The sequence below is a fragment of the Lissotriton vulgaris genome, chromosome 1_1 (assembly GCF_964263255.1).
Source record: "Lissotriton vulgaris chromosome 1_1, aLisVul1.2, whole genome shotgun sequence".
Taxonomy (NCBI): Eukaryota; Metazoa; Chordata; class Amphibia; order Caudata; family Salamandridae; genus Lissotriton; species Lissotriton vulgaris.
Genome location: NC_141685.1, coordinates 1,634,640,153 through 1,634,666,718, shown reverse-complemented (window position 1 = coordinate 1,634,666,718; position 26,566 = coordinate 1,634,640,153). Strand labels below are relative to the sequence as shown.

Below are 26,566 nucleotides of genomic sequence, written 5' to 3'. Positions count from 1 at the left end.
TTACTTTATAATGACTATAGCATTACTGTTTAGTGCGAAAAGACAGATAGGCTGAAGCAGCTGTAGCAAGCACAGAGCGTGGTGAAAGACAAGCGGCCATGTTTGCAGCAGTGCTCATGTGCAATAGACTCCCTCCAGAATGCGAGTGCGTCACATCACATGGGTATGACCGACGCATGCGCAGACTGAACTTCAGCGAAGCAGCCGTTTCTTTAGTGCAAGCTTCGTTAGTATGGGAAAGACATACATGCAAGCATCCTGGGGACACCCGCGTGTTTGGAAAAACGCTTAATAAATGACGAACAACTGGATTAATATGATTATACATTTAGGCGAGGTTCTTGTATGTGAGCAAGGCGCTTTACGTGCGAATCCTTGCTCCATCAATCCCCTCTTTGATGATATTTACTATCATCACCACATAAAGGAAACAGATGCCAACTTTTTTTTCAGTCATCCACATCACTCATTTGGATTTCAACAAATTTATTGTTGATTTTTCTTTCAGCTTCTCTATGAGAGTGGTGATTTTTCACCTTCTTGTAGACTTCATTCCTCAATTCTTCTAATTCTAGTTCATCAATATTTCTCTTCACCCCCCTCTTATTTACTGTATACTTCTTTTTGCATTTCTGGCATTTGCAGCAGATAAAAATGATCAATACAACTACGCCTATTACAACTATTGGCATCAGTATTTTCCACAAAATATTTCTACCTAGGTTAGTAAACCAACTACCTATAGAGGAGAGACCTCAAGTCAGTCTCGTCCAGGCACTGTCAACCTCCAATGGTTTGAGTTCTTTTTCCAAATTAGTTATGTTCTTCACATATTGTTTTAATTCGATACTTTTATCAGGAATGTAAGTGCAACAATGTTGCGCTTTCAGCATTCTACAGACTCCGCCCTCCTTTGCTAATAGGGTGTCAAGAGCAAGACGGTTTTGCAAAACCATTGATCTGATCGCAACCATTTCAGTATTGACCATTAGGAATCCAGCAGCAGTGTCCGTTGATAGCCGGTCCACTACCGTAGACAATTTGCAGATTCTATGAGTGTTCAGAACTACCCCCATTCCAGGTATCAGTGCACTAAAAATATCACCTATAATTTCACCTACACTTTCACGTTTACTACGCACTAAGCCATTAGTCTCTTCATCGCTTCCAGCTGCGTTATTCACATGGTATATTTTCGGTAAAACAATGCCAAAGTAGCAGCTTCCATACCAGTGGTCCGGTAATTTGAAATAAGCCTTGTTCCCACATATATAATATATTCCGGGAAACACAGGTTCTGACCCATTTTTGAAACCCCAACCTCCAATTACCTTGTAATTATGTTCACACTCGCTGGAACCGATGAATACATTGTTATAGTACTCTGTCTTTTCCCTATGGATGCAAAGTTTCCCCTTTCGTTCAAAATCCAACAACAAGGCAGGATTAGCTTCGCCTTGCGAGGTGTTATCCATGTGCTCAGCCCACCTAGGGACTCTATCCTTTTCGTCATTTGCTTTCTTCTGAAACTTTTCTCTCCTTCTGTCTGCCATTTTTATGAACATCTTTTCCTGCTCTTGTAGAGAACAGGTCAGATTAGCTTGTCTTGCTTTGTCTAAATCTATGTTGCCTATAGTCAGAAAATATTCTCCCATATAACGGGTCACGTCACTTTTAATATGTACAAGGTTCAGGTGTCCTCTAATAGGAAGCTCAGAAAAGACTACGTCAGCATTTGAATAGTAGTACTGCAAAGTGCTCCTATAAAACAAGCTAGCTAATATACTACAGGAAATTCCATAGGTTAAAGGTAGATGGTGATATGTCACGCCTTCAGCCACTGAAGTTGGTAGCTTCATGCAGACATAACAGTCTTCTATTTCCATAGCTTCTACGTAATGCACTAGCAAGTTAGCAAAAACATTTAAATGTGTCCTGTTTCTCATTTTGTGAAAGTGAAGTCCATCCTCATCTGATGCTTCTAAATCTGTTCGTGTGTGTGTCAGACTTATTTGTTTGTCACGTCTTTCTAAGCTTCGTGGTGTCTCTGCAGTCTGTACAGCCCCTACGTCTACTGCTTCTGGTTCAGTAGGGGACAAGTTAGGATTTTTACTTATCATAAAAGGTAGAAAAACTGTTAGTCCTATCCTCATTACTATTAGCATTGCTATACTACACAAGCATATCTTACAGCAAGTTTTAAGACACCCACATCTGGATCTTCCAGAGACATTCGGATCAGACATTTTTAGCTTACAGGTGGCTTTTGCTACCCTTCTTCGTTTCTTTGTACCAGAGGCTCACTTCGGGGCTTTTTTCAAGGAGGGTCTTCGTCAGAACTCCGATCAGTGATGGACTCTTCGTCACTTTTGCCACTGTGGTGGGGCTCGTCAATTTCCTCCAACACAAAGTAAGTCCATTCAGGGTTCCGATACAGTCGGTTCTGTTTCTTTACTCTGTCGCTCTTTCTTAGCGATTTGCCTTGGGCTGCCTTTCTTTCACTTTCAGCCCTTTTTCGGTCTTTCAGTTTTTCTTCGACTGTCTTTAGTCTGAGCCTCAGTCTCTTGACGTATCGGGGTGCACTTCTGCCTCCGTGCCTCCCAGTAGTTGAGGAAACTTGGCCTTCTTCGTGCACTCTCTTTACTTTTTGTTGTTGCACTCCTGTTTCCCTACCTGTCTGACTAGTTCCAGGTCTTTCATCTTTTTCTTCTGCCTGGTCCCTAATCTGACCCTGCTCAGATTCAAATCGTACTTGCTTTTTATTTTTGGTTGCTTTTATTTCCGTTGTCTGAGCACGTTGGTCTATTTCTATCTGCTCCTGTTCATGCTCTTCGATTTCTTCGTTTTCTTCTGCATGAATGTCAGCTCTAATTATTATCTGTCCCTCTCCAGTCTCCGGAGTTTCAGGAGGAGTTTCGATGTCTTGATCTGACCCTACTTGGCCTACTTCCTGATCAGGTGTGATGTGGTTCTCGTTGACCTGACCTTCTTCCTCTATTTCTAGCTCACCTGGACTATCCCACTTACTGTCTAAGTAGGAATATTTCCTGGTTCGTATTGGGTCATGAACCTGGTCGTTGGCGGGGAACCATTCAACGTCTCGACTTGTGCTCGGCAGTTCGATGTCAGCTAGCTCCGGACTTTCCTCCTCGGAAGCCTCTTCAGCTGCGCTGCCTTCAGCTCCAGTCGCGTTTTCTCCAGTTACCCGCTTTGTGTGGCTGGCGTGGATCCACTTCGGTACACCAGCACACTTTACAGCAGTTGTAGTGACGAGGATCACTTGTCGTGGCTTTCCCCACCTTGGTTTCAGGCAACTGCTCCGGGTGTGTTTCTTTAACGCCACCCAATCTCCTGGTTGCAGTTTATGTGCTGGAGTCTTTGGCCACTCGTCAGCTGTCTCTCCAATCTGCTGAGAGAGAGAACGCACTTGGTCACCCAGCTGCTTGCAGTATTCTAATACCATATCATCAGAAATGCTTAGCAGTTTGTGTCCGGGTACCCATGCCTGTCGCATCACTCTTCCCATTAACACTTCATGGGGACTTAGGCCAGTTTTTCTGTTCGGGATACTTCTCAAACTCATCAGCACAAGGGGTAAAGCCTCTATCCAGTTCATCTTTGTGGAATCACACATTTTGGCCAATCTGGATTTCAGGGTGCCATTTATTTGCTCCACTACCCCAGAAGCCTCGGGACGGTAGGCACAATGCAGTCTTTGCTTCATTTTGAATGCTTTACAGAGTTCTTCTAGGACATCGTTGGCAAAATGCCCACCTTGGTCCGTTTCGATTGTCTCGGGAATTCCGTACCTAGGTATCAACTCCCTGAGCAATAACTTGGCTGTAGTTAGGGCATCATTTTTCTTTGCGGGATATGCTTCCACCCACCAGGAGAATAGGCAAACTATGACTAAGATATATCTATACCCTTGACACCTAGGCATTGTTATAAAGTCTGCCTGCATTCTGACAAAGGGACCTACTGCCTTTCCAATAGTACTCTGTTCTACCACAGTCCTTTTTCCTGCATTGAATTGCTGACACACTAGGCACCTCTGGCAAAGCCTTTCCGCCTGGTTCCTGAATTTTGAATTACAGAACACCTTGTCAAACACCCGACACATTGCGTCCCTTCCCATATGTGTTGGTTCATGTATCATTCTGACCATGGGGTCTATCAAGCTGTCAGGCAGTACAGGCACCCCAGTCGAGTTTACCACCACACCATCATCTCTCAATTTGCATCCATCTGCTGCCCACCTGCCTTTTTCTTGCCTGTCTGTTGCCTGTTGCAAATCCTTTAATTCTTCCCACGTTGACACATTCTCAAACAACATAAGTTGGCAGCTGGTTCCACCCCACAACGCAATTTGGAGGGACATTTGGTATCGGGCGCAAAATTGGGGAATTTGGTCAGCGTACCTATTACCGGCGGTCACATCATCATTCCCAGATTTGTGAGCCGTGCACTTGACCACAGCCAATTCTTTGGGCAATTGGATAGCTTCCAGTAAGTTATGCACCACCTTTCCATTTCTGATAGGGGTGCCTGAGGAAGTCATGAATTCTCTTTGCAACCACAATTGGCCGAGTGTCATGAACAACCCCGTAACAGTACTGGCTGTCGGTGTAAACAGTTATTCTCTTGTTCTTACCCCTCTTACATGCTCTGGTTAACGCGATGAGCTCTGCCACTTGTGCAGATTTCACCTCGCATAAGTAAGATGCTTCTATTGTTTCCGTCAATGTGACCACAGCATATGCAGCACACAGTCTTCCACTTTCATATCTTAAACACGAGCCATCCACAAAGATGGTAAGATCTCCATCAAGTAATGCTATCTCACGGATGTCCGGACGGGGCTTGGTACTGAACTCAGTTAAATCGATGCAATTATGTTCCCCTCCCTCTTCAATTTCTACATCCAGAGGAACAGGTAACAGTGTCGCAGGGTTTAGGACATTGCACCGGGAAATGGTTACATTTTCAGCACCAATCAAAATTCTCTCATACTTAGTCAGCCGACTAGGTGTGAGGTACTGGGTCTTAGTTCTTGTCAGTAGGATTACAACAGAATGAGGAACATATACAGTGACGTGATGTCCCATGACAATGTTCTCACTCTGTTCCAGACTGATGCAAGTAGCAGCCACTGCTTTCAGGCATCCAGGTAATCCAGCAGCCACCGGATCTAGGGTGGCCGAAAAATAGGCCACCGGTCGTCTAACTAATCCGTGCTCCTGGGTCAGGACTGAAAGAGCACAATTCTCTCTCGTGTCACAGAATAGCTCAAAGGGCTTACTGTAATCAGGCATACCCAATGCAGGAGCGGTACATAGACAGTTTCTCAAAGTTACCCAAGCGTTCATGCTTTCACTGTCCCAACTGACGGGGTCTTCTACTCCTTTCTTGGTCATTTTTATCAGGGGTTTTGCTAGAGCTGCAAATCCTACAATCCATTGTCTGCAGTAACCCACAACTCCTAAGAACATTCTTACCTCTTTCTGTGTTCTGGGCAGTTCCATTGCTTTAATTATTTTGATTCTTTCTGTAGTAACTTTCCTGATTCCTTTTTCTATCTGGTGCCCCAGATACTTCACTGAGTTCTTACAAAATTGTAACTTGTCAGGTGACACTTTATGTCCTCCTTTTCCTAGGTGATTCAGCAAGGCAATTGTGTCCGTGACACAGTCCGTCTGGGATTTAGATGCCACTAACAGGTCATCTATGTACTGTACCAAAACAGACTCTCTTGGCAGCACTAGGGTTTCAAGGCACTTTTTTAGTATCTGGTTGAAAATCGATGGACTTTCGGTGTACCCCTGGGGGACACGATTCCAGACATAGATATGACTGTCAAATTCAAAACTAAAAAGGAACTTGCTTTCTGGATGCAATGGGATGGAAAAGAATGCATGGCACAGGTCGATGACAGTGAACCATTCTGCATTCCAAGGAATCTGATATAGTATCACTGCAGGGTTAGGCACCACAGGACAGCAAGGCACAACAATTTGGTTTACCTTGCGCAAATCTTGCACCACCCGGTATTTCCCACTAGGCTTTTTGATCCCAATGATAGGTGAATTACAGGGACTGCTCATCACTTCCTCTATTTAATTCTGCTTCGAGCAGCCTGGTAATCTCAGTCGCTACTCCTGCTTTTACTTCTGCACTCATTTTGTACTGTCTGGTTTTGGGGTATACAGCATTTGTTTTTATTGCTATTTTAACTGGGTCCACATTTGCCATTAAGCCTACATCTTTCCCTGTGAAATCCCACACTTCTGGTACTACTCTTAACTGAAGCTCTTCAGGTAAATCTTCAACTGTTAAAGGTTTGATATCAGAATCTTGTCTGACCAACATCAGTTTGTACAGACCATCTTCATCTGGGGTCTGAATTTCGACGCCTTTTGGTGTGCAATAGATGGTACAATGCATCTTGCACAACAAATCACGTCCTAGCAGGTTCACAGGACTGGAATCACAGACCACAAATCTGTGCATTTCTTTGAAATTTCCTATAGAAACTTCCATTGGTTCAGTTACTGGAGTACTTATTATTTGATTGGAAACACCCACTACTTGGATCGCTTCTCCCGAGAGGGGTAGGTTAGGAACATCCACTGTTCTTACAGTAGATCTAGTAGCACCAGTGTCCAACAGAAAGGTGACGTCTTTTCCTTCAACCTTTCCTTCAATGTATGGTCCAGTCTGGTCTACCGGTAAGGAGGCGCCAAGCACGCACTCCTCGTCCTCCCCTCTCAGGCCCCGTCAATCTTGATCTTCACAGAGGAAGGTATCGTTTAACAAATACTGTGGAATGATGGCATCTCTTTCATTCTCGATTTCCCATACTTCCGCCCTCTCATTCTGCTGACCCTGATTCTTAAAATTTTGTCTAGGAGCGCGAGGTACTGGAGGTAATTTTACCTGTTGCTGGTTCTTTCTTGTCCCTTCTTTCGGCACCTGTGGATTTAAACCATTTACAGGGGCATTACCGGCCTGCAGGTGTGGACACTCGTCTCTCCAATGCCCTATCTGGCCGCACCCATGGCACGGAAACTTCTTCATGGCCTCTTCCCGACTCATTTTAGCTCGGGGCTTTCCTCCTCCCCCAGCAGTGGCATTCTGAGCATTATTACTAGAAGTCAATTTACTTAACTGTTTTTCCTGCTGTTCAGCTAATTTCACCTGTGCCCACATTACCTTTTCTTTGAGAGCCTTCTTTTTATTTTCGATTTCATCTTCGCTTTATTTTGCATACTTCAGGACATCATCTATGGGTTTTCCCTGCCAACTGATTTTATTATCTCGAATCCATTGTGATATTTCAGGTCTTAATCCTAGCACAAATCTGTAACTGAAATGGGTCATGTCTTTCATGTCTACATTATCGATTCCACTGTAAGTCTTGAATACTTGCAGTAACCTTTCATAAAAGGAATGTACAGTTTCATCACGTTCTTGGGTGGTTCTATCTATTCTGGTCCAATCTGTCTCTTTTGCGGGCACCTTTTTCTTGAGGTACTGTATGACCTGGTCATATTTCCTCATTACATCAGGTGAGGGAGCTCCTGTTTTCTCATCTCTGGGATATTCATCATTAGGCCAATCAATTTCTATTTTACATTCGGTCCATAGGTCTACAGGGACCACAATGTTGAAAAACCCATCTAGGCCTTTCAAGAGACATTTCTGAACTTTTATGAAGCGTTCTACCTGCCTGTACCAATCAACAGGCTTTTCCCGTAATTTCGGGAAGTCATTTGTAAATGACACAATATCCTGTCGGGACCAAGGGACGTGTACATATTTTCCTTCCGGGACCTCTCTCATGGGGCACAATTTTTCTGTCGGCTTTACTTCTTTCAACACGAATTCTGAAGCCTGAGACTTAGCCCTGCTGTCTTCCTTTTTCTTTGCCCACCGGGTTCTCCATTTCCCCACCTCTCCCCACTTCTGCAAGAGCTTCAACAATTCCTTTATCTGGATCTGTTTTCCCACCACATTCAAGCTTTCTAAATCTTTGTCTGAAAAGTCTACTCTGTATGGTTTCTGAAGGATTTTGGAGCGACTAACATCGATTCCCATTTCTGTGGCTGTATCCATTATCCTTTCATGGAGCAACCTAGCGTTTCGGGTAAGGTTTTTACTGATGAACAGTAACTCTTCTTCACTGAAAGAGTTTAGGCGTTCCACTCCCACATTTCCAGCCATCATCTCTTCTATTTCTATTCTCAATTTATATATCTCTAATGCTTTCGGTTGGGGAGTGGCCTCCTTCTCCAGCTCCTTGGTCCATCTGTCTAATTCTTCTGGGGATACTACTGTGGCACTCCTAACCCCCGACGTACTCCCAATCAGAACCTCTTTTGCCTTATTCTGACTTCTGGATCCTGACATGCTAGTTCTGGTTTCCCTGATGGGCATGTCCATCAGAACCACTGATTCACATTCACTCTCTTGATCATCATCTATGAGCATTTCTTTTCTCGGGAGTGGAATGCTAGGAGTGGGCATAATTGGGGTGATAACAGGAGGACGAGGACTAGCCAGGTCATCTCTATACAGTGGAATAGCTGGACCAATAGTTACTGGAATAGTCAGGGAATCAGGATGGGGATGTATCTGGGCAATGGTTCGAACTAAATCATCTCGCTGTCTAGCCAGGGCTTCTTTCTCCTTCTCTCGTAAAGCCTTTTCTGCAGAGTTGTCATGCAATACCTGTGGTACTAAGGGAGGATAAATACTTGGAGCAGTCGGAGTGACCAACCGAGGTGGATCTTCTCCGAACGGCTGATAATTTGGGACGTACATTTTGGTCTACAAAACCCATCCCCATTACTGGTTTTACTGTCTGTACCCGTTCCATCTGTATCACTATCCCCCCGACATCTGGGATATTTCGAAAAAGGGTTTGGAGAATGCACAGGTTCTGATTCTGCAACATAGGGAGGTGGATTTTTCATTAACAAATCTTCTAGGTGCTCATCCTCTGAGTCCCCAACGGGCATTAAATGATGGGTCTTTTCTTTACTTTTTCCTTTCCCCTCTTCTACCACCCCCATCATTGGAAACAGTCCTTCAGTCATCATGGTTTGCCTCCACTGTTTCATTTTCTGCTCTTTGGTTTGCGCTTGAACCCTCGGATACCATTTACTTACTCCCTTGTCCATCCGGGGTCTATCTCTCTCTAGAGCCTCAATCTCCCATTCTTCCAGGGCTTCGTACTGGGTCAACCTAGGTCTAGGATGTAATTCATTCATGCGGGTCCTTAAGTTAAACAGAATCCGACCATTAAATGTACCTTCAACAGGGAAGGCTAGGACTCCGTCATCTGCAGTATACTTTGCCCAGTTTTCTAACCATACACAGGTATGGTACCCTTTATCAAACATCATAAAAGAGGCAGGAGTATTTGGCGGGGGAATGAGCACGCCTTCCCTCGTTCTAATGGGCTTGTCAGTTTTGAAAAAATTCTTTATTTTATCAGTAAATGACATTTTCCTTTTTATTCCATACATCATGTGCGGTCTACCTCGTATAAGCTGATCCTTATGAAATCCTAGGTACTTTGGATTCGGTATGAAATCTGGATACCACATGCAACTTTCCAGACTCGCTTCTAACTCGGCCTGATTAATTTTGTTTACCCTTGTGCTTCCAATGCTAGCGCGACTTTTACTTCGTAATACCCAATCAACTCGCAAAACACAAAAGATCCTTAACCAATGGGTGCGCGGCCTTTCCGCAAGACAGAGTCTCACGCTTCGGCACTCACCCCTCCTTCACAAATTCAGCTTCACTACACACCCGCTGTTTTGACCAATACCAGCGCGGCACGGAGTGACGTCAGAGCAGCTTTCCGCCCGACTCCCTCCTTCACAAGGTAACGGAAACTTTTTACTCTCCCTAAAGTGCGAATGCAAATCTTAGTCAACAACACGCAACGTTTGCCACTATGTCTGAGTGTTCTAAAGAGATAAAAGAATTTTCTTTCACTGCTAGTAAACCACTTCTGTCTACTTTTCATTCACTCCGGATAGACTTCTTTGCCTAACCTTTCACATACGTAAAATAGAACCTGTTATTCCCCTGACTTATCCACTTCTTCCTGGGATATATACTAAGTCAGGCTTTCACCAGCGGACTAATTTACTTACCATTCAAGCCTCGGAGACCCTACTACTTCTTCCGTATGCGACCCTTACTAGGTGATATCGCAATGAAAGTTTTATAAAGGACTCGTAGCTATCATTTACTTCAGATGCAAACAAAGGTCCTAATTAGTGCTTCCAGTTATTCCTAACCCTGCACTAATGACTCAAACCAGTGACTTCAACAGCTAACCGGATTCTGCTCACCGTTAGCTAAATACTTCCCCGGAGATTCGGACTACACTGAACATTTACAAACAATTTTTCTGTTAATATTACATACACACTAATAGCAACAATGCAACATTCATATGCATAGACATATATATCCTAAAAATTTTCAAAATCTTTAAATCAATGTAATAATAAAAAATATCAGCAGCATAGAAATTTCAGCAGCACATTTTATTTTCACGGTTTATTTATCAGTTATCCTGTCTACCTAATCTAACTAGTCCAAACCATCCTCTGGTTACCAGAAAATTACTGATAGAGCGCGCAGTCCACCCGGGTCACCGAGGTTACCAATTTCTTACACGCACTGGGCCCTGGCGTGCAAATTCAATACAACAATGACATTTGGGTGAACCGGGTGATGATTACCTTTTCTTCTCCTCCTGCACGCTTCTATGAGCAATTAAGGTTTGGTTTCACACCTCTGCTTACCATGTACCTGACTTACCACAGGCACATTACTTATGACAGATCTGGAGCTATCAGGGAAAATAGTAGACAGGAGGCCTAGGGAAAATACTCTTCATAAATCAGTACATACTTATCCACAATTTCTGTAAAATGACCACAGACACCTGATGATGTTAAAAGTTTTATATAGAAATTCAAAGAGAATATGCCAAGGCAATAAGTGATATGCAGAGTAATACGTCAATCATTAATATCAAAACCACTAAGTAACTATGAATTAAACTTAGGACCATTTGAGTATATGGGAAGACTAAAGGTAGGAATTTAGAACAGAGCTAGTCACTGCAACTTTATACTAGGACATAGGATATGGATGGGACCTAGAACATGTACTTAACCTACGTTCTTTAGACTATTCTTGCTAAGTTCACCGCAATCGTACTAAAGGAAGGGGAAAAATTGGAACATACTAATAAATTCGACAGTTCAGCAAAGTTCTAAAGGAAGGGAGAGATTTGGAACAATTCTAATAAGCAAAACGTATATAGTTTGGCATTTCAGAAATCAATATCAAAGTCAAGATTATTCCCTTAAGAAAGAGAGAAAAAGAAATATGAGTTTAAGTGAGAGAAGACTATGGAAAAGACGCAAACCCACAGTTCATATTTACCTAATTAGGAGTGAGAACTAACCCTGGCCACGGGTCAGTTTGGAAAAGACGGGGACAAGGACCCTCAAGGATTTGGACTCCCAGAATGCGAGTAGACACAGCCCAAGGACAGTCAGGACAGGATACCCCTCAGGTTTGGGTCAAGACTGGGCCTCCCAGGGTACGACCAACACCCACAGCTTCGGACAGCAACGCCTGCGTTACCCCTCTCCTGCAAGTAATCCGCCAGCAACCCCGATTGGGTTTTCGAATTTCCCAGCAAAGCGCTTCGCCAGCACTTAGGATTATTTCCACCCCTTAGGAGTTTGTGGAAAGTATGGACAGAGTGCTCCGCAGCACTCTAGATTGAGCACCTATAGAGTTCGTAGGGTCAGTGACAGGTCTGCTACTCGGACAAGTCGGACAATTTTCCTAAGCTAAACTAGGGCAGTTATTCTGTTTTGGGGTCCCTCAGACCACCCACTAATGTTGCAAGTGACAGTTTCCCACATTATGATTGGTCAGGAGAGGTGGTGCGGTCATTACCACCTCCTAGAATTCGAATTTCCCATCCTAAATATTAAAATTTTCCTACCCGCCCCTTGGGTTCACGTTCCCATGCATAAGCATACAGCAGTACAGTAAAGTTCATAATAGGTAGCAACAGTATTGCTTCTTCCAAGGTGAGATTTGTTCTTCCCAGAGAGTTTCTCAGGCGCATTGTGCTTCAGGAGCCAGCTGGCTTGTTTCAGCTTCTGCGCAGTAGAGTTTTTCCCTGGTCACATGTCGGAGCCCAGCAGAGCCTCAAGTATGGCTCCACTCCCGAATTTCCCAGCCCCAGAGACGCGGTACATGAAAAGTAAGCGAGAACAAATTAAAATCACATATAAAATGATCACACTGTATACCATGATGAAATTCTAAACATCCCTTACTTTATAATGACTATAGCATTACTGTTTAGTGCGAAAAGACAGATAGGCTGAAGCAGCTGTAGCAAGCACAGAGCGTGGTGAAAGACAAGCGGCCATGTTTGCAGCAGTGCGTATGTGCAATAGACTCCCTCCAGAATGCGAGTGCGTCACATCACATGGGTATGACCGACGCATGCGCAGACTGAACTTCAGCGAAGCAGCCGTTTCTTTAGTGCAAGCTTCGTTAGTATGGGAAAGACATACAAGCAAGCATCCCGCGTGTTTGGAAAAACGCTTAATAAATGACGAACAACTGGATTAATATGATTATACATTTAGGCGAGGTTCTTGTATGTGAGCAAGGCGCTTTACGTGCGAATCCTTGCTCCATCACATATACTTAAGATGGCTTCCCTGTTCCCTTTAACCATCTATTAAATAAACTAGATAGCACAGGGGCATATCTGTTCATGCAGATATTCCCTCACATGTAATATAATGCACCCTTCCTTAGGGCTACAAAGCCTGCTATAGGGGTGACTTACATATATTATGTGCAGTGACTGGCATGGCACACCCTGAGTGTGCCATGTCGTGTTTTCCCTCATGGTTTGCACCACGACACAGTCTGCAATGGCAGCCTGCATGCAGTTTGTGTGTGGGTCCCTTAGGGTGGCACAAGACATGCTGAAGCCCTCAGGGACCCTCTTTAATACCCATGACCTAGGTACAGGGGTGCTAAGTTCCATGCCAATTGGGTTACTATTAGACTTTAAGTGCTTGAGGGGGAAGAGCACTGGCTCTGAGGTCTGGTGAGCAGGCCTCAGCGGACTATCAGAGTTGGAAACCAGCTTCTAGTAGTCAAAAACAGGGCAAAAAGTGGGGGGTTGTGATGGTAAGTACACATTTTGTTATACTAAAATCCTAGACTCTCTCCAACTCGCAACACAGGCAACTACCACTTTGGGCCATGAGTGGGTAGTCTTCATGCAGCTCACTGTACCCATGGCAGGTCTCATTACAATAGATAATAAAGGTCTGTACTGTATCTTATTGTATCATGACCGGCATGAAGAATTGTCATATTGTCATAGGTCTGGCCCTCCGTTGGCTGCAACGCAACACCAAAATATTAATAATGCAGTGCAGTGATAATTCAGGTGTACACCTCACTCCATGACAATTGGATGACTCACCTCAAGAAGTAAAAGTTTTCACATCGCAAACATATATAGAAGTATAAATTTGGACCCCAAAGATAATTGGCTGTGTGGAATGGTTTGCTTGCTATGAAAATTGAAACACATGCTTTTATGTACAATTTGTAGAGGAAAAGGGTCAGTGTGTACATTGATCCTTCAGATGTTTTACATGAAATTATGATGTTTAATTTGGGCATTAAAAATATATTTGTAAGTGGTTTAATTGCCATATGTTTGCCCACGTGGCTGCCCTTTCTCTCATAGCAGCAAAAGGATGAATGCCTTCTATGTGAGTACATTAAGTAAGCATAGTATATTTTGACTGTTTCTTCAACCTTACTGATAAAAACGGGGGTATGTTGTTAAGACTAATGCTACACAAGAATATCTAATGTGCCATAAAATCCTATTGGATTAAATAGATTTTAGACTGCTTTTGAATGTAGTCCTTAACTCTCATAGGTTCAATGATATAGTTGTCCAATTAGTAGGACCCTCCTTTTTTTCCTTTAATGGGGTAGTGGCTAACTAGCATGGGCTAATTACAGATTCTGCATTGGAGCTGTGTTTACCTGCCAATAGCTGGATTGCACTGGGCATGGCTCCAGTTTGGCAATGCTCTTTAACTGTTTATCACACACTATTTTCTCTCATTTCAGGTCGATTATCAGACTGTAGACCTTCCCTTCTTGAAGGAACCTTACATCTACATCGAGCGAAAGACCAACACCATCCTCCTCAACACCAACATTGGACTCAAGGTACCAGAAGCATCCGAACTGAATGTAAAGGGGGCAAACTATCATATATAGACATACTGAGCTAAAGTTGCATCTCTGAGAGCAAAAGGGCCATAGGGCCAACTCTTGTGTGCATGAGGGGGCAAAGTTACCATATCTGAGAGCAAAGGTATGAAGTGTAATCTCTGAATTCAAAGTGAGAACTTTCATTATAAGTGGGACAAAGGGCCATCACTAGGTGCAAGAGACCAATGAGTTATAACCCAGTTCAAAGTGCCAAAGTGTTGACTCGTTGATGGAAGTAGGGCACTGCATCATCTCTTGGTTGCAAACGGGCACTGAGGGCCCCTTGGGGCCACCTCATGAAGTCCATGAAAAATCAGCTGGTAACCATACTCCCCTCCACAGAGCTGGCATCACCAGAGGTTCCAGATACTCTGTGCATGGGTGGAGGATGAGTCGGATTTACCAGCTGATTATGAGTGAGACCCTGGCTGTCCCCTCAGAAATAATGTCGAACTGCGGCAATAGGTAATTCCAGACCCGATTCTCTAGTTATTGTTCATTTCGCACCTAGAAATTCACCTGGAGACGCCACCTGCTTTTAGCAGATATAGTCACTGGGAGAAATATCTGGGTCCATGGTGATATCAAAATCAGGCACAAACTCCTTTAGAACTAAAAGGGCACTTGGAATGAAGCCCTTTGAGTACAAGTAGCCGAAGTGTCATCTTCAAGTGCAAGGTATTCATAGTATGCTAGATAAAGTGCTGATCTGACCACCATTCTCGGATTTTATGGCAAAGGCATTTTGTTCTCGAGTTTATCAGATACGTGTGGCTAGGCAATACAAAACACAGTAGAAGTAGATTCGCCTGTCGAGAGAAAGAAGGATAGGGGAAGAGTTCTGGCAGGTCATATCACAAAGCATGCAGGCTAAGCATGGGCGAATTTTGCGAATCTCGCGTTCGCGAATTTTGCGGATTTGCGAACTCGCAATCCGCAAAATCCGCGAATTCTCGCGAATTTGCGGATTTTTTTTTTTTTGTGTTTGCGCGGGTTTCTGCCAGTTCGCGAGGGTTTTGTACAATGTCGCAAATTGCGAACTTACCTGTCGGGTCGCAAGTTTCGCGAACTTGTTGTTTCTACGTGTCCAGCCTGTTTGGGACACTCTTCTTCATCACTGCCACTCTCTGTCACCACTGCCACTCTCTGACTACTCATGCCACCCTCTGGCCCACCCATGCCACCCTCTGTTTCATCACAGCACCCTCTGGTTGTCCAGTCAGTGTACATTATTGTGGCAACGCAAGCACACCTTCCCTGCCTCAAGTGACCTGAATTAATTTGGGGCTGATTAATGTGTCACAGAATATTTTTTTAGCTGGCACCTGCTTCCTTAGTGCTTCCTGATTAGTGAACTTTTGCACTTGCTAAGTGCTTTCATTGTTGCAAAATTAGTTACAACACCTGCCCTGCCCCAACTGACAATAATGAATTAGGGGCTGATTAATGGATTTGAACTGCCAGCCTGGCTCCTGCTTGTCTCCCTTAGCTGTAATTCAGGACCTTTGTGGCATATGTGTAACTATTCTGAGGTTCAGAGCAGGGTCACATAATAGTTGCAACTGGCAACTGAACTCTGGAGGGGCCCCTCAGCAAGCGCTACAGGAAATGGCTACTAATGATGAGCCTGAACTTTTGAACCTGGTAAGTAGTTTCAGTTTTGATTAGATCGTATTTCTGCAATTTTGCACTTATTCGCGGGGCGCGAAGTTGTACTGGGAAGCCGCGAACTCACGCGAACAGTGCGAGCAGTGCGAGCAAAATCCGCTGCTCGCGGATTTGCGGATTTTGCGGGAGATTCGCGAATCTCGCGGATTGCGAATTTCCCGAAAATCCGCAAAATCCGCGAGCGAAACGGATTTTCCGCCCATGCTTAATGCAGGCTCAATTTCTCATGAGCCAGAGTTCTGACAACATATCAGTGCCTTAGTATTGTTATTAATAAATGTCATGTCATATAAAACGGGGGGTCAAAAGTTAAGCAGTCAGTCAAGAAGAATCATGTAACTGTGATTGAAAAATTGCAGACTTTAACAGCTAGATTCATCATAGCGCCGTTTTGCGAGTCCTTAATAGCGATTATTAAGGAATCGCTATTAAGGACTTGCAAAACGGGTTTCATGTAGGAATCGCTAAATAAATTGCGATTCCTACACATTCCTTATTTGTGATTAGCAAATTGCTAATCTTTGCGATTAGCAATTTGCTAATCGCAAATAAGGATGCGATTTCAAGGGTGCCAGGGGTGTCCAAAGGACACCCTGTAGCACCCCTGAAATGTAATCTACATTGGTGTTGCGCACACACATGTCGAAAGGACATGTGTGTGTGTAACATGCAACTTAGAAAAATGCATTTTTCTAAGTTTTCGCTATTTACAACGAGGTTTGACCTCGCGGTAAATAGCGGCCCAAAATTGCGATTTCGCAATTTTAAAATGGTTCATGAATTGCATTTAAGGAATCTCAAATAGAGATTCCTTAAATGCAATTCCTCGCAAATGTGCAAATTCTTTATTAGCGAATTTTGCATTTGGGATGATGAATCCCAAATGCAAAAATTGCACTCGCAAAGGGCCAGATTCTCAGAATCTGGCCCTTTGCGAGCGCAATTAAGCTTGATGAATCTGGCCGTAAGTATTGCGTAATCATCCCACAAGCTCCAACACTAGTTCATAGAGGTTTTATTGAGGTAAGTGCACATTATTGGGGTTTCCTCTGGAAAATTCACTAGCAGAGGCGTATGTGCTGGGGCTTTTTGGGTGTAACCAAATTTTCATTCAATCATAAATCAAGACAGAGTGAACTGCACTGGTCTTGAAGGTAATTACTGTTTGAGAGTTTCCGAGATAACACTCATGGAACTGTGGTATCAAGACCGGTGTGATTCACTTATTCTTGATTTATGACAGTATGATTAATTGGAGCTGAGTGAACCCCCCTCGGCTTCTGTCTCCCCCTTTTGATTGTTGACACGTTTTCATGCAGCCAGTTAGTTGTTTACATGTTTGTTCATGGCTACAATATTTTGCTAAAACAAATGGACAGATGTATGAATATATTTAGTAGATTTGTCCTACACCACATGAAGTATGTATATTATGAGTCCATAAAAACCTTGAAAACTTGGCCTTACATGCTATTATGTACTGTGGGTGTACAATGATGTCAATTAATGCATGCTTTTCATTGTCAAAGTACGTGTATGCATGTGTAATGCTTAAAGCAAAATATCATCCTAAGGAATTTTGCAACTCAGTGAATTGACATGGACTTTGAGGTTGCCTTGGATGCCACATTGTACCAAAAAGCTGAGGCTGGGCTCAAACCGACAGTTTCTTAGCTTTGAACGTGAGCACCACACACCTGGGAGTATGGTTAGACAAAAAGCTCTCCTTCTCCACCCAGGCCACCAAGTTGTCCGCCACCTGTTTTGGCCTACTCAGAACCTTGAGGAAGGTCCTCCCACTTCTGCCTCTGGAGGCCAAAAAAGTGGCAGTACAAGGCCTCATCCAGTCCCGCCTGGACTCAAACAATGCTCTATAGGTAGGGGCCCCTGAGATGACTCTTCGGAAGCTGCAGGTGGTACAAAACTGCGCTGCACGTACCTTACTCCAGATTCCGCGAACCCAGTCAGCCAGACCTGGACTGAAAAGCCTGCACTGGCTGCCAGTGAGGCAAAGAGTGGCTTTTAAGGCGCTGTGTATTGCGCATCGGGCCTTTTGGAAGACGGGATCAGCAATTAATAACAACCTTGTCATCCCCTACCACCCTAACAGGAACCTTCGGTCTACGGAGGCTTTCCTGGCAGTTGTTCCTAGAGTGAAAAGAGCCAGGACCGGGGGTAGGCTGTTCTCGTTGAACACCGCTAAACTCTGGAATGCTCTCCCCCTCTCACTTCGGTCCAACCCTGACTTGCTCTCATTCCGGAAAAAGCTGAAAACCCTACTGTTCGCCAAACCCTCCTAGTCCTAATCTCCCCTGTTCCGTCACATCTCTGCTTCAACTCAGCGCTTGGACGCCCGTGGGCAGCAACCGCGCTTAACAAATTTATTTTCATTTCATTTCATTTCACAGTCAGAAGCACGAGTCAAGCCCTAAAATGGGTCTTATGGAAGTGGTTTTGAAGAATGAGACATATTGACTAAGTCCATGCTAACACGCTTTCAGTCAACATTACTATAGTAACAGAAAGAGAGAAGGCTGGATGTATTACAACAATCAGGTATCATGTACTTCTAGAACTAGAACCAAAACGCAGTGAGACTGTAACCAGTGAGACAACTGTGAGAGTCTGATAACATTTTAAAGATGTAACCTCTCAACACTAGAGAGCCACCTCTGGGTGAAATCTATTAGCTCATCTGCCTTGTGTCTTTTATCCAGTATTGGGGTATCGTTCATAGATTCACATGCCTGAATCATTCCCCGTCGCCGAGGCGGAAGTCCCACAGTAAAATACAAAAGCAGTGCCTAAGTAAATAATAGTAGTAGGCTAAAAGAAAGCCAAAAGGCCTAAAGCTTAGTAGTCTTTCTACATCATTATATGAAAAGAACTAATAAATAGTTCCAACCAATCAGCTACCAGCACCCTCTAGAACCTTCCCAGCAGAGGCAGTTCTCCTCAGATTTTCACCGCACGTCGTGTGGAAGGGAGTCTCCCTGAGTGCCTACTCAGTTCTTCACTTCATTTCTTCAGGATGTCTAACAAGAAGGCTCTTTTTAGACCTTGCAGGACCTGTGAAAAGAAGAGGGTCCATGTAGATGACCAGCATAAGGATTGCATCTACTGCCTACATTAAAAGCATGTTGCTAAGGGTTGTAGAATTTGCTGGACCTTCCCTACTAAAACTCTTAGGGACAGGGAGGCAAGGCTACTTTTATGATTGAAATCTTCATCGGCTGAGGAGGATGACAAGGCCTCAACATCTAGCAAAAGGGCTTGATCGCATTACAGCTCTTCCAGTGAGGGAAGAAAACATCACAAGGCTTCTCATGATGTTTCTGACCACTCACAGAGGTCACCTAAATTTTCCTCTGGGTCAACGCTATCTTCGCCCTCTGAGGTATCTAAAAGACCATCGACCTCTAAAACCGTGAGTAAAACACAGGTTAAGACTCTTACTCTGGTTTCATCATCTACGGTTTCTGTGACTTCTGCTACCCCTTTGTCAATGGCTCCTGTCGCCACTATTGCCATCTCTTCACCTATTGTGTCAACCAAGATCTCTGTTACATCTAAGAAGTCTGTTCTGAAATACTTGTCGACGAAGAGTTCATCTTCTAAGTCTCCGTCAACGACCGCGTCGACATCGAGCTCGTCGACGAAGGTTCCATCGGCACCGAAGGTACTTCTATCTTTAAAGTCAACCTCGTCGACGATGTCGTTGCCGACTGCTCCGTCGACGACTACTTCAGTGACCCCGTCGACGACAAGCCCGTCGACGATGATCCCGTCAGTGAAGAGCCAGTCGACGACAGCCCCGTCGTCGACAGTCCCGTCGACGACAGTCCCATCGATGAAGAGTTCGTCGACGACAGCCCCATCGACGACAGCCCCATCGATGATAATCCCGTCAACAACGAAGAGTCCGTCAACAAAGAGTTTGTCGATGACGATTCCACCAGTTTCACAATCAACGCCTATATCGTATACTAACTAAAGACTTATCAAAGACAGGATTACAGCAAGATATCTCCTCTCTTGCCATCTCATATCTTGGAAACTCACATCAAAGATGAAGATTTTGATGACGAAGATGGCGAGGGACTGTTTGGCAAAGCTCGCCACCCCTCTGAGCTTAACATAAAGTGCCAAGAAGAAGATGAGGAAGAGGAGTGCCAGGAACACTATTATCAAGAAGATCTTTCTACGCCATATCATAGACCTCCCAGAAGGGAGTTGGGTCATAGAGAGATGAGTCATCTTCCTCCTTCACTCATTCAAGATTCCCAGGCCATGTTGGCGGATTACCGTCAAAGGTTTCCCCCACAACAGGCTGTCCCAGACCTTCCACCTCTACCAACTGAGGAGCCAGTCTTGTCACCTCAGATGGAGGTTCCTGCTTCGCCTCCTCACCCTTCTGGTTCATTGCCACAAATACACCATGATGCTTCCTCCTCGAAGGAAGAGCCCGAAGAGGGTGAATTGCCTGACAAAGCTACTAGTGTGGATCCTTGGGATGATTATGTCATACCAATGCCTTCTCCACCCATTCCTCAGCCTTCGGATTCTCCCCCTGAGGACATCGGGGGTTTTCACAACTCGATGCCAGATGCAGCAACTAGATTTCAAGTGCCGGTTACAGTAGAACACACAGATTGTTTTTTACATGACTTTAACAAAGAGTATAGGAAGGTCACACAAGCGATTCCTATCATTGATTATATCTGGAATTAAGGAATTAAGATTATGAAAATGCCTTCTTCCATCCCGGATTTACTCCCTCGCATTGAGAAAAAGGACTGTGCTCCTCCTGATACTCCATCTTGTCTGATTGGTCATCCCCGACCAGATTCAGTAATATCACAAGTTGCCCAACAAAGATCCCAAAATCCGGCTACGCCAATAACAACGCCGCCTGATAAGGAAGGACTGAGGTTGGTCCTCATAGGTAAAACGTTTTCCACTATGGCAGCAGCCTCCATTGAAGCAGCAAATTATTTGGCAATACTAGGCCGTTATGACCACCAGATGGGGTCAGATTTGGCTGAATTTATGGACTTCATCCCTGAGGACCGTAAACAGGACGCACAAAAGATACTTTTGGAGGGAGAATGAGCCACATCTGAGATAATAGATTGCGCTCTGGACTTTGCAAACACCAACTTTCGACAACTTGCCGGTGCTGCAGTGCATAGAAGCCAGGGATGGCTTAAAGCTACATCTTTTAGGCCAGAAGTAGAAACAAAGGTTTTAGGCATGGCCTATGATGGTGATTTCTTATTCGGAAAGCACATTGATGCGGCCCTACTTGCTATAAAGACGAATACCGATACAGCTAAATCGTTGTCCGCTCAACAATTCAGGTGCGGATCATTCCGAGGTGCAAGGGGACGTGGGTTTACATCAAGCGAAGGATATCAAAATCAACAAAATAGGCAGTATCAGACACAGTATAGACAGCCTTATGGCCAATCATATTACCGACAATCCTCTTTAACTAGTTTCTCCCGTCAGGGCGGACGAAAGCAAACAAAGAATCAGGGTCGCAATACCAACAGAAAGCAATAATTTACAAAGGACTCCAGTCATCCTTCCCTCCTCATCCTTCCCTCCCTACCCGTGGGCGTAAAATTTCAACTTTTGCTCACAGGTGGCAACAGATCACTTCGGATCGATGGGTTCTCGACCTAGTCAACAAATGGCCACACCCTGGAATTCATCAAACAGCCACCTCCTACCCCGCCCAGGGGTCCCCCTCATCTTTACTTACTATTCAAAGAAGCCTTAAAAATACTCCGCAAAAATGCAATAGAGAAGGTTGCATCGTCTCTAAAGGGAACTGGGTTCTATTCTCGATTCTTCCTCATCAAGAAGAAATCGGGAGGGAGGTGCCCGATCCTGGACCTCCGTGAACTCAACAAATTTCTGAAAAAGCAGAGTTCCCGGATGGTCACGCTTGCCGACGTTTTAAGCTGTCTAAATGAAGGGGATTTTATGGCTTCTCGGGATCTGAAGGATGCGTACTTTCACATCCCTATACATCCCATACATCGCTAATACCTTCGATTCACAGTGGCTGGTGTCCACTATCATTTCAAGGTGCTTCTGTTCGGACTGAAATCGGCACCAAGGATCTTCACGAAATGTCTGGCACCAGTGGCAGCGGCATTGAGATCTCAAGGAATACAAGTGTTTCCTTAACTCGACGATTGCTTGCTCAAAGGTCCTTCGGAGCAGGCAACCGAAGATGCTATCTCAACATGTCAGCATCTCTTTTCGACTCTAGACCTCACTCTCAACGAAAACAAGTCACCGCTACGTCCTCTCCAAGTGATTCCTCATCTGGGAGCAATGCTGGGCACAATACAGTGCAAAGTATTCTTGTCAAAGGACCGCCAGCTACGTCTGCAAAAATTGGCAATATCAATCGCAAAAAGAAAGTCAATTTCTGTCCGGATGTTCGCTTCTCTTCTAGGGATGTGCTCATCTGCAATGCAATGAGACCTCTGCAGGAGGAATTGCACCTTCAATGGCAGAAAGCCGTAGGGTAATTCCACGACTCCATCAGGGTCACATCGCGCATGATAGATTCTCTGCATTGGTGGTCTCAGACAGTGCACTTGGTTCCAGGTCTCAGTTTCCTACCAACCACTCCAGAATTCGTTCTAACAACCTACGCTTCCATGGAGGGATGGGGAGGCCATCTGCAAGATTTGCAAATTCAAGGAGGATTGTCCCAAGAATACCCTCAACAGCATATCAAAAAATTGGAGCTTCGCACCATCTTTCCCTCTCTGCAGGCATTTCTCCCGAGGCTCCTCAGTGTTGGTCCATACCAACAATATGACTAGCATGCATTACATAAACAAACAGGGGGGAACAAGATCACTGTCTCTTTTGCAGAAGGCTCAGGAACTGTGGAAGTGGGTCACAGCCCACAAGATAATCCTGAAAGCAGAACACATCAAGGGGCTTCAAAACACTTTGTCCGACACCCTGAGCAGGCCTCTCTCAGGCTGTCACGAATGGGAATTGGAGCGGAAGCTGGTGAACATAATCTTACAAGTTTGGGCCAGACCAGCACTGGATTTATTTGCAACTAGAGAGAAGAGGAAATGCCAATATTACACCAGCAGGTTCCCTCAACAGGAATCAAGGGGGAATGCCCTGTCCATGCGATGGTCAGGGATTTGTGCGTACGCTTTTCCTCCAATACCTTTGATCCCAAAAGTGATCAACAAAATAAAGATGGAGGGCTGCCGTCTCATCCTGATTGCACCCCGTTGGCCAAGGCAATATTGGTTCCAGGTGCTGCTTCTATCGCAGGACAAACCTATCTGCCTGGTGCCAACACTCACGATGTCAAGGGAGGGGGGTCAAATACTTCATCCAGATCCACTTTCGTTGCACTTGCATGCATGCCTCCTGATTTCTTAGTATTCAAAGATCTGAACATCTCTCAGGACTGTCGTGAAATTGTGGCTAAGTCTCGTGCTAAGAGTACAGCCACAACTTATCGCTTAAAGTGGAAGCGATTTTGTCATTGGTGCGAGGTGAATGATGTCCACCCTATCCAAGCTCCTGCGGAATAAATTCTTCCTTATTTATTGTCCCTGGCCAAAAGTGGTCTTGTTTTTTCATCGATTAAGGTTCATCTTGCTGCGCTCTCCAGATTCAGGAAGAGTCCCAATCATCTTCTCTCTGTTCCTCTTCGCTTGTCAAACAATTTATGAAAGGACTCTTTCAGGTTTTTCCTCTGATACGTGCACTGCCTCCAGAGTGGGAGCTAAATACTGTGTTGGCTCAATTGATGAGAAGACCATTTGAACCTATCCACAAGGCTGAGCTCAAGTTTCTCACATGGAAGGTTGCTTTTTTGCTGGCCCTTACATCGGCACGAAGGGTTAGTGAATTCCAAGCTTTCACTATCTCAGAACCCTTTTTACATTTCTCTAAAGATTACGGACCTCTTCGAACAAATCCCAAATTCATTCTTGAAGTATTGTCTCATTTTCACTTAAATTAACCAGTAAAGCTAAAAGTTTTCTTCCCAGATCCATCCATGCAAGCGGAGAGAGAACTACACTCGCTGGACGTTAAACGTTGCTTAAAGTTCTATTTACAGAAGACTGAGGACATCTGGCGATCCAAACAATTGTTCGTGGCCTATGGTCAAGCTGCACTTGGGCCTGCAGTAACAATAACAAAGGCAACAATAGCCAGATGGCTGGTTTCTACTATTCATTTCTGGGGTCAAAGCGCATTCTACCAGGACTATAGCAGCCTCTACTGCACTGTTTGCTGGAGTAACATTGGAAAATATCTGTCATGCTGCGACATGGAAGAATGTCCACACGTTCACGAAACACTACTATCTGCCACAGGGCACAGCAGGACGATGCAGCTGTAGGACAAGTGGTTCTTCAACATCTTTTTCACTAAGGTCAGATTCAGGTATTTTCTATTGATATACTGCAGTGTTTCATGTGATATATATTATATCTTTATTCCTTTAAATAAATGCATTTTCCTTGTATTTATAACCTTGCCTTCCTTAGGTAATGTTTCTTAACATGCATTCTATTAATTTGAAGGCGTATCTAGCTTGTTAATGTTCCAACCTTTATGGATGTGTTTTGGGGTTTTAAAAACCCTGTCTCTCACCATCGGCAAACAACACTGTTTTTAGCTTACTGCTTGCTATTCTGATTCAGGCATGTGAATCTATGAAAGATACCCCAAAACTGGATAAAAAACAAGTGGCTTACCTGTAACTACAGTTATCCAGTATTTGTATCTTTCATAGATTCACATGCACCCACCCTCCTCCCCGGCGAGACAGTTCTCTGGTTGAGATTCCTGTTTCCCACTTGTGCTAAGAAAATCTGAGGAGAACTGCCTCTGCTGGGAAGGTTCTAGAGGGTGCTGGTAGCTGATTGGCTGGAACAATGTTTTAGTTCTTTTCATATAATGATGTAGATAGGCTACTAAGTTTTAGGCCTTTTGGCTTTCTTTTATCCTACTACTATTATTTACTTAGGTACTGCTTTTGTATTTTACCGTGGGACTCCCGCCTCGGCGACAGGGAATGATTCAGGCATGTGAATCTATGAAAGATACCAATACTGCATGACTGTAGTTAGAGGTAAGTTACTTGTTTTCTTCTATACCCTTTCAAAACAAATGTCTCACGTTTTAGTCTTGACTTCATTAGGAGGCAATGACTAAAAAAGGCCCAAAAGGAAACTCGAAAGATTCTCTTGATGAAACTAACCTCAATGACATCTCAGACCCCCTATGACTCAGAGAGAAGATGATGGGCAGCTAGCCAGTATTGTTGTCTTCTCACGACAGTCAGGAGGTCTGACCTAGGAATGTGATGGCCTTCATAGTGGGTGACACAATCGGGGCTTGCAGGTTACTCTAGTGTGAGAGTGTGTGAGAGAGAGAGAGAGAGAGAGAGAGAGGAGAGAGAGAGGAGAGAGAGAGAGAGAGAGAGAGAGAGAGAGAGAGAGAGAGAGAGAGAGAGAGTGAGAGCAAGAAAGAGAGTGTGTGTGTGCGCACACATGCTTCACTGGTGGGCTCTCAAAGGATGTGCTTAGAGTGGAAGTGGCCTGGGAAAACACACACAGCTGGATGACAAATAGTTTGCCAGTGTTATTCAACATCCCCTTGAAGACCACCATAATCTGTGATGGCCTCATTTGAGTTATAGATCATGCTGATAAGCACAATTTGAACTTCACGGCTACTTGATGAATGCTAAACAGTTTTTGCAGAGCCTGAATACAAAAAGCCCTTTCCTTATTGCTGTTGAGTCATCAAAAATTGGAAAGGATGGATCCCAAGCTGTTTTTCAGTGTGAGAGGAAATGCCACCATTGTTGGTCATTAGTGGGTATGGACATGCCACCAGACGTATACATAAATCACACCGTTAGCAAAAACTATTTTAACAATATAAACAGTTACTGCGGATTTGAGTTTAATCCCAGGTGATGCAAGTGGGTTCATTTATGTGGCACCCAAGGTTTTAGGGACAAGCAGGAGCTTTCTACATGTGTAATGGGAAATCAATTCGTTTTTTATCAGTATGGCAAATAGATATAGCACTAATGAAAGAGTAATTAGTACAATTCTAATATATGTAGGCTGATCTTTAAGAAACACCAAATGGTGGGACTCAAAAGCCCACATGACCGAAGCCTTCATTCCTACTATCTATCAAGACAGTACTAATGGGAATGCTTACATAGAAGGCTGAGAATTTAATTTGCACAATTTGAGAGCAGTAAATATCGGAATAAAAATATCAAATGCCCAAAAGGGAGCCCTTCCAGAGTGTGGCAGGCGTTGTAATGTGTCTTATTACATTGGTGTAATGGTTCTTAATGTGTGTCATTGACATGAGGTTCTGTAACAAGCATTTCAACTAATGCTGGGAAACCAGCACTGATGCTGCTCATGCCAGCTGAAGTTGCTCAGTGAGGTTGCTTGACAAAATTAACAGTCAGATATCTTCT

The 26,566-nt window shown here is 44.2% G+C and overlaps 1 protein-coding gene across 1 annotated transcript in view; it reads left to right on the top strand.

Moving 5' to 3' along the window:
• Window positions 1-26,566, top strand: part of KCP (kielin cysteine rich BMP regulator) — a 694,272-nt gene that overhangs the window by 628,084 nt on the left and 39,622 nt on the right. The window contains exon 56 of the mRNA XM_086918865.1: window positions 14,233-14,334. Coding sequence (XP_086774991.1) covers window positions 14,233-14,334 — 102 coding nt within the window. The remainder of the gene's footprint in view (window positions 1-14,232; window positions 14,335-26,566) is intronic.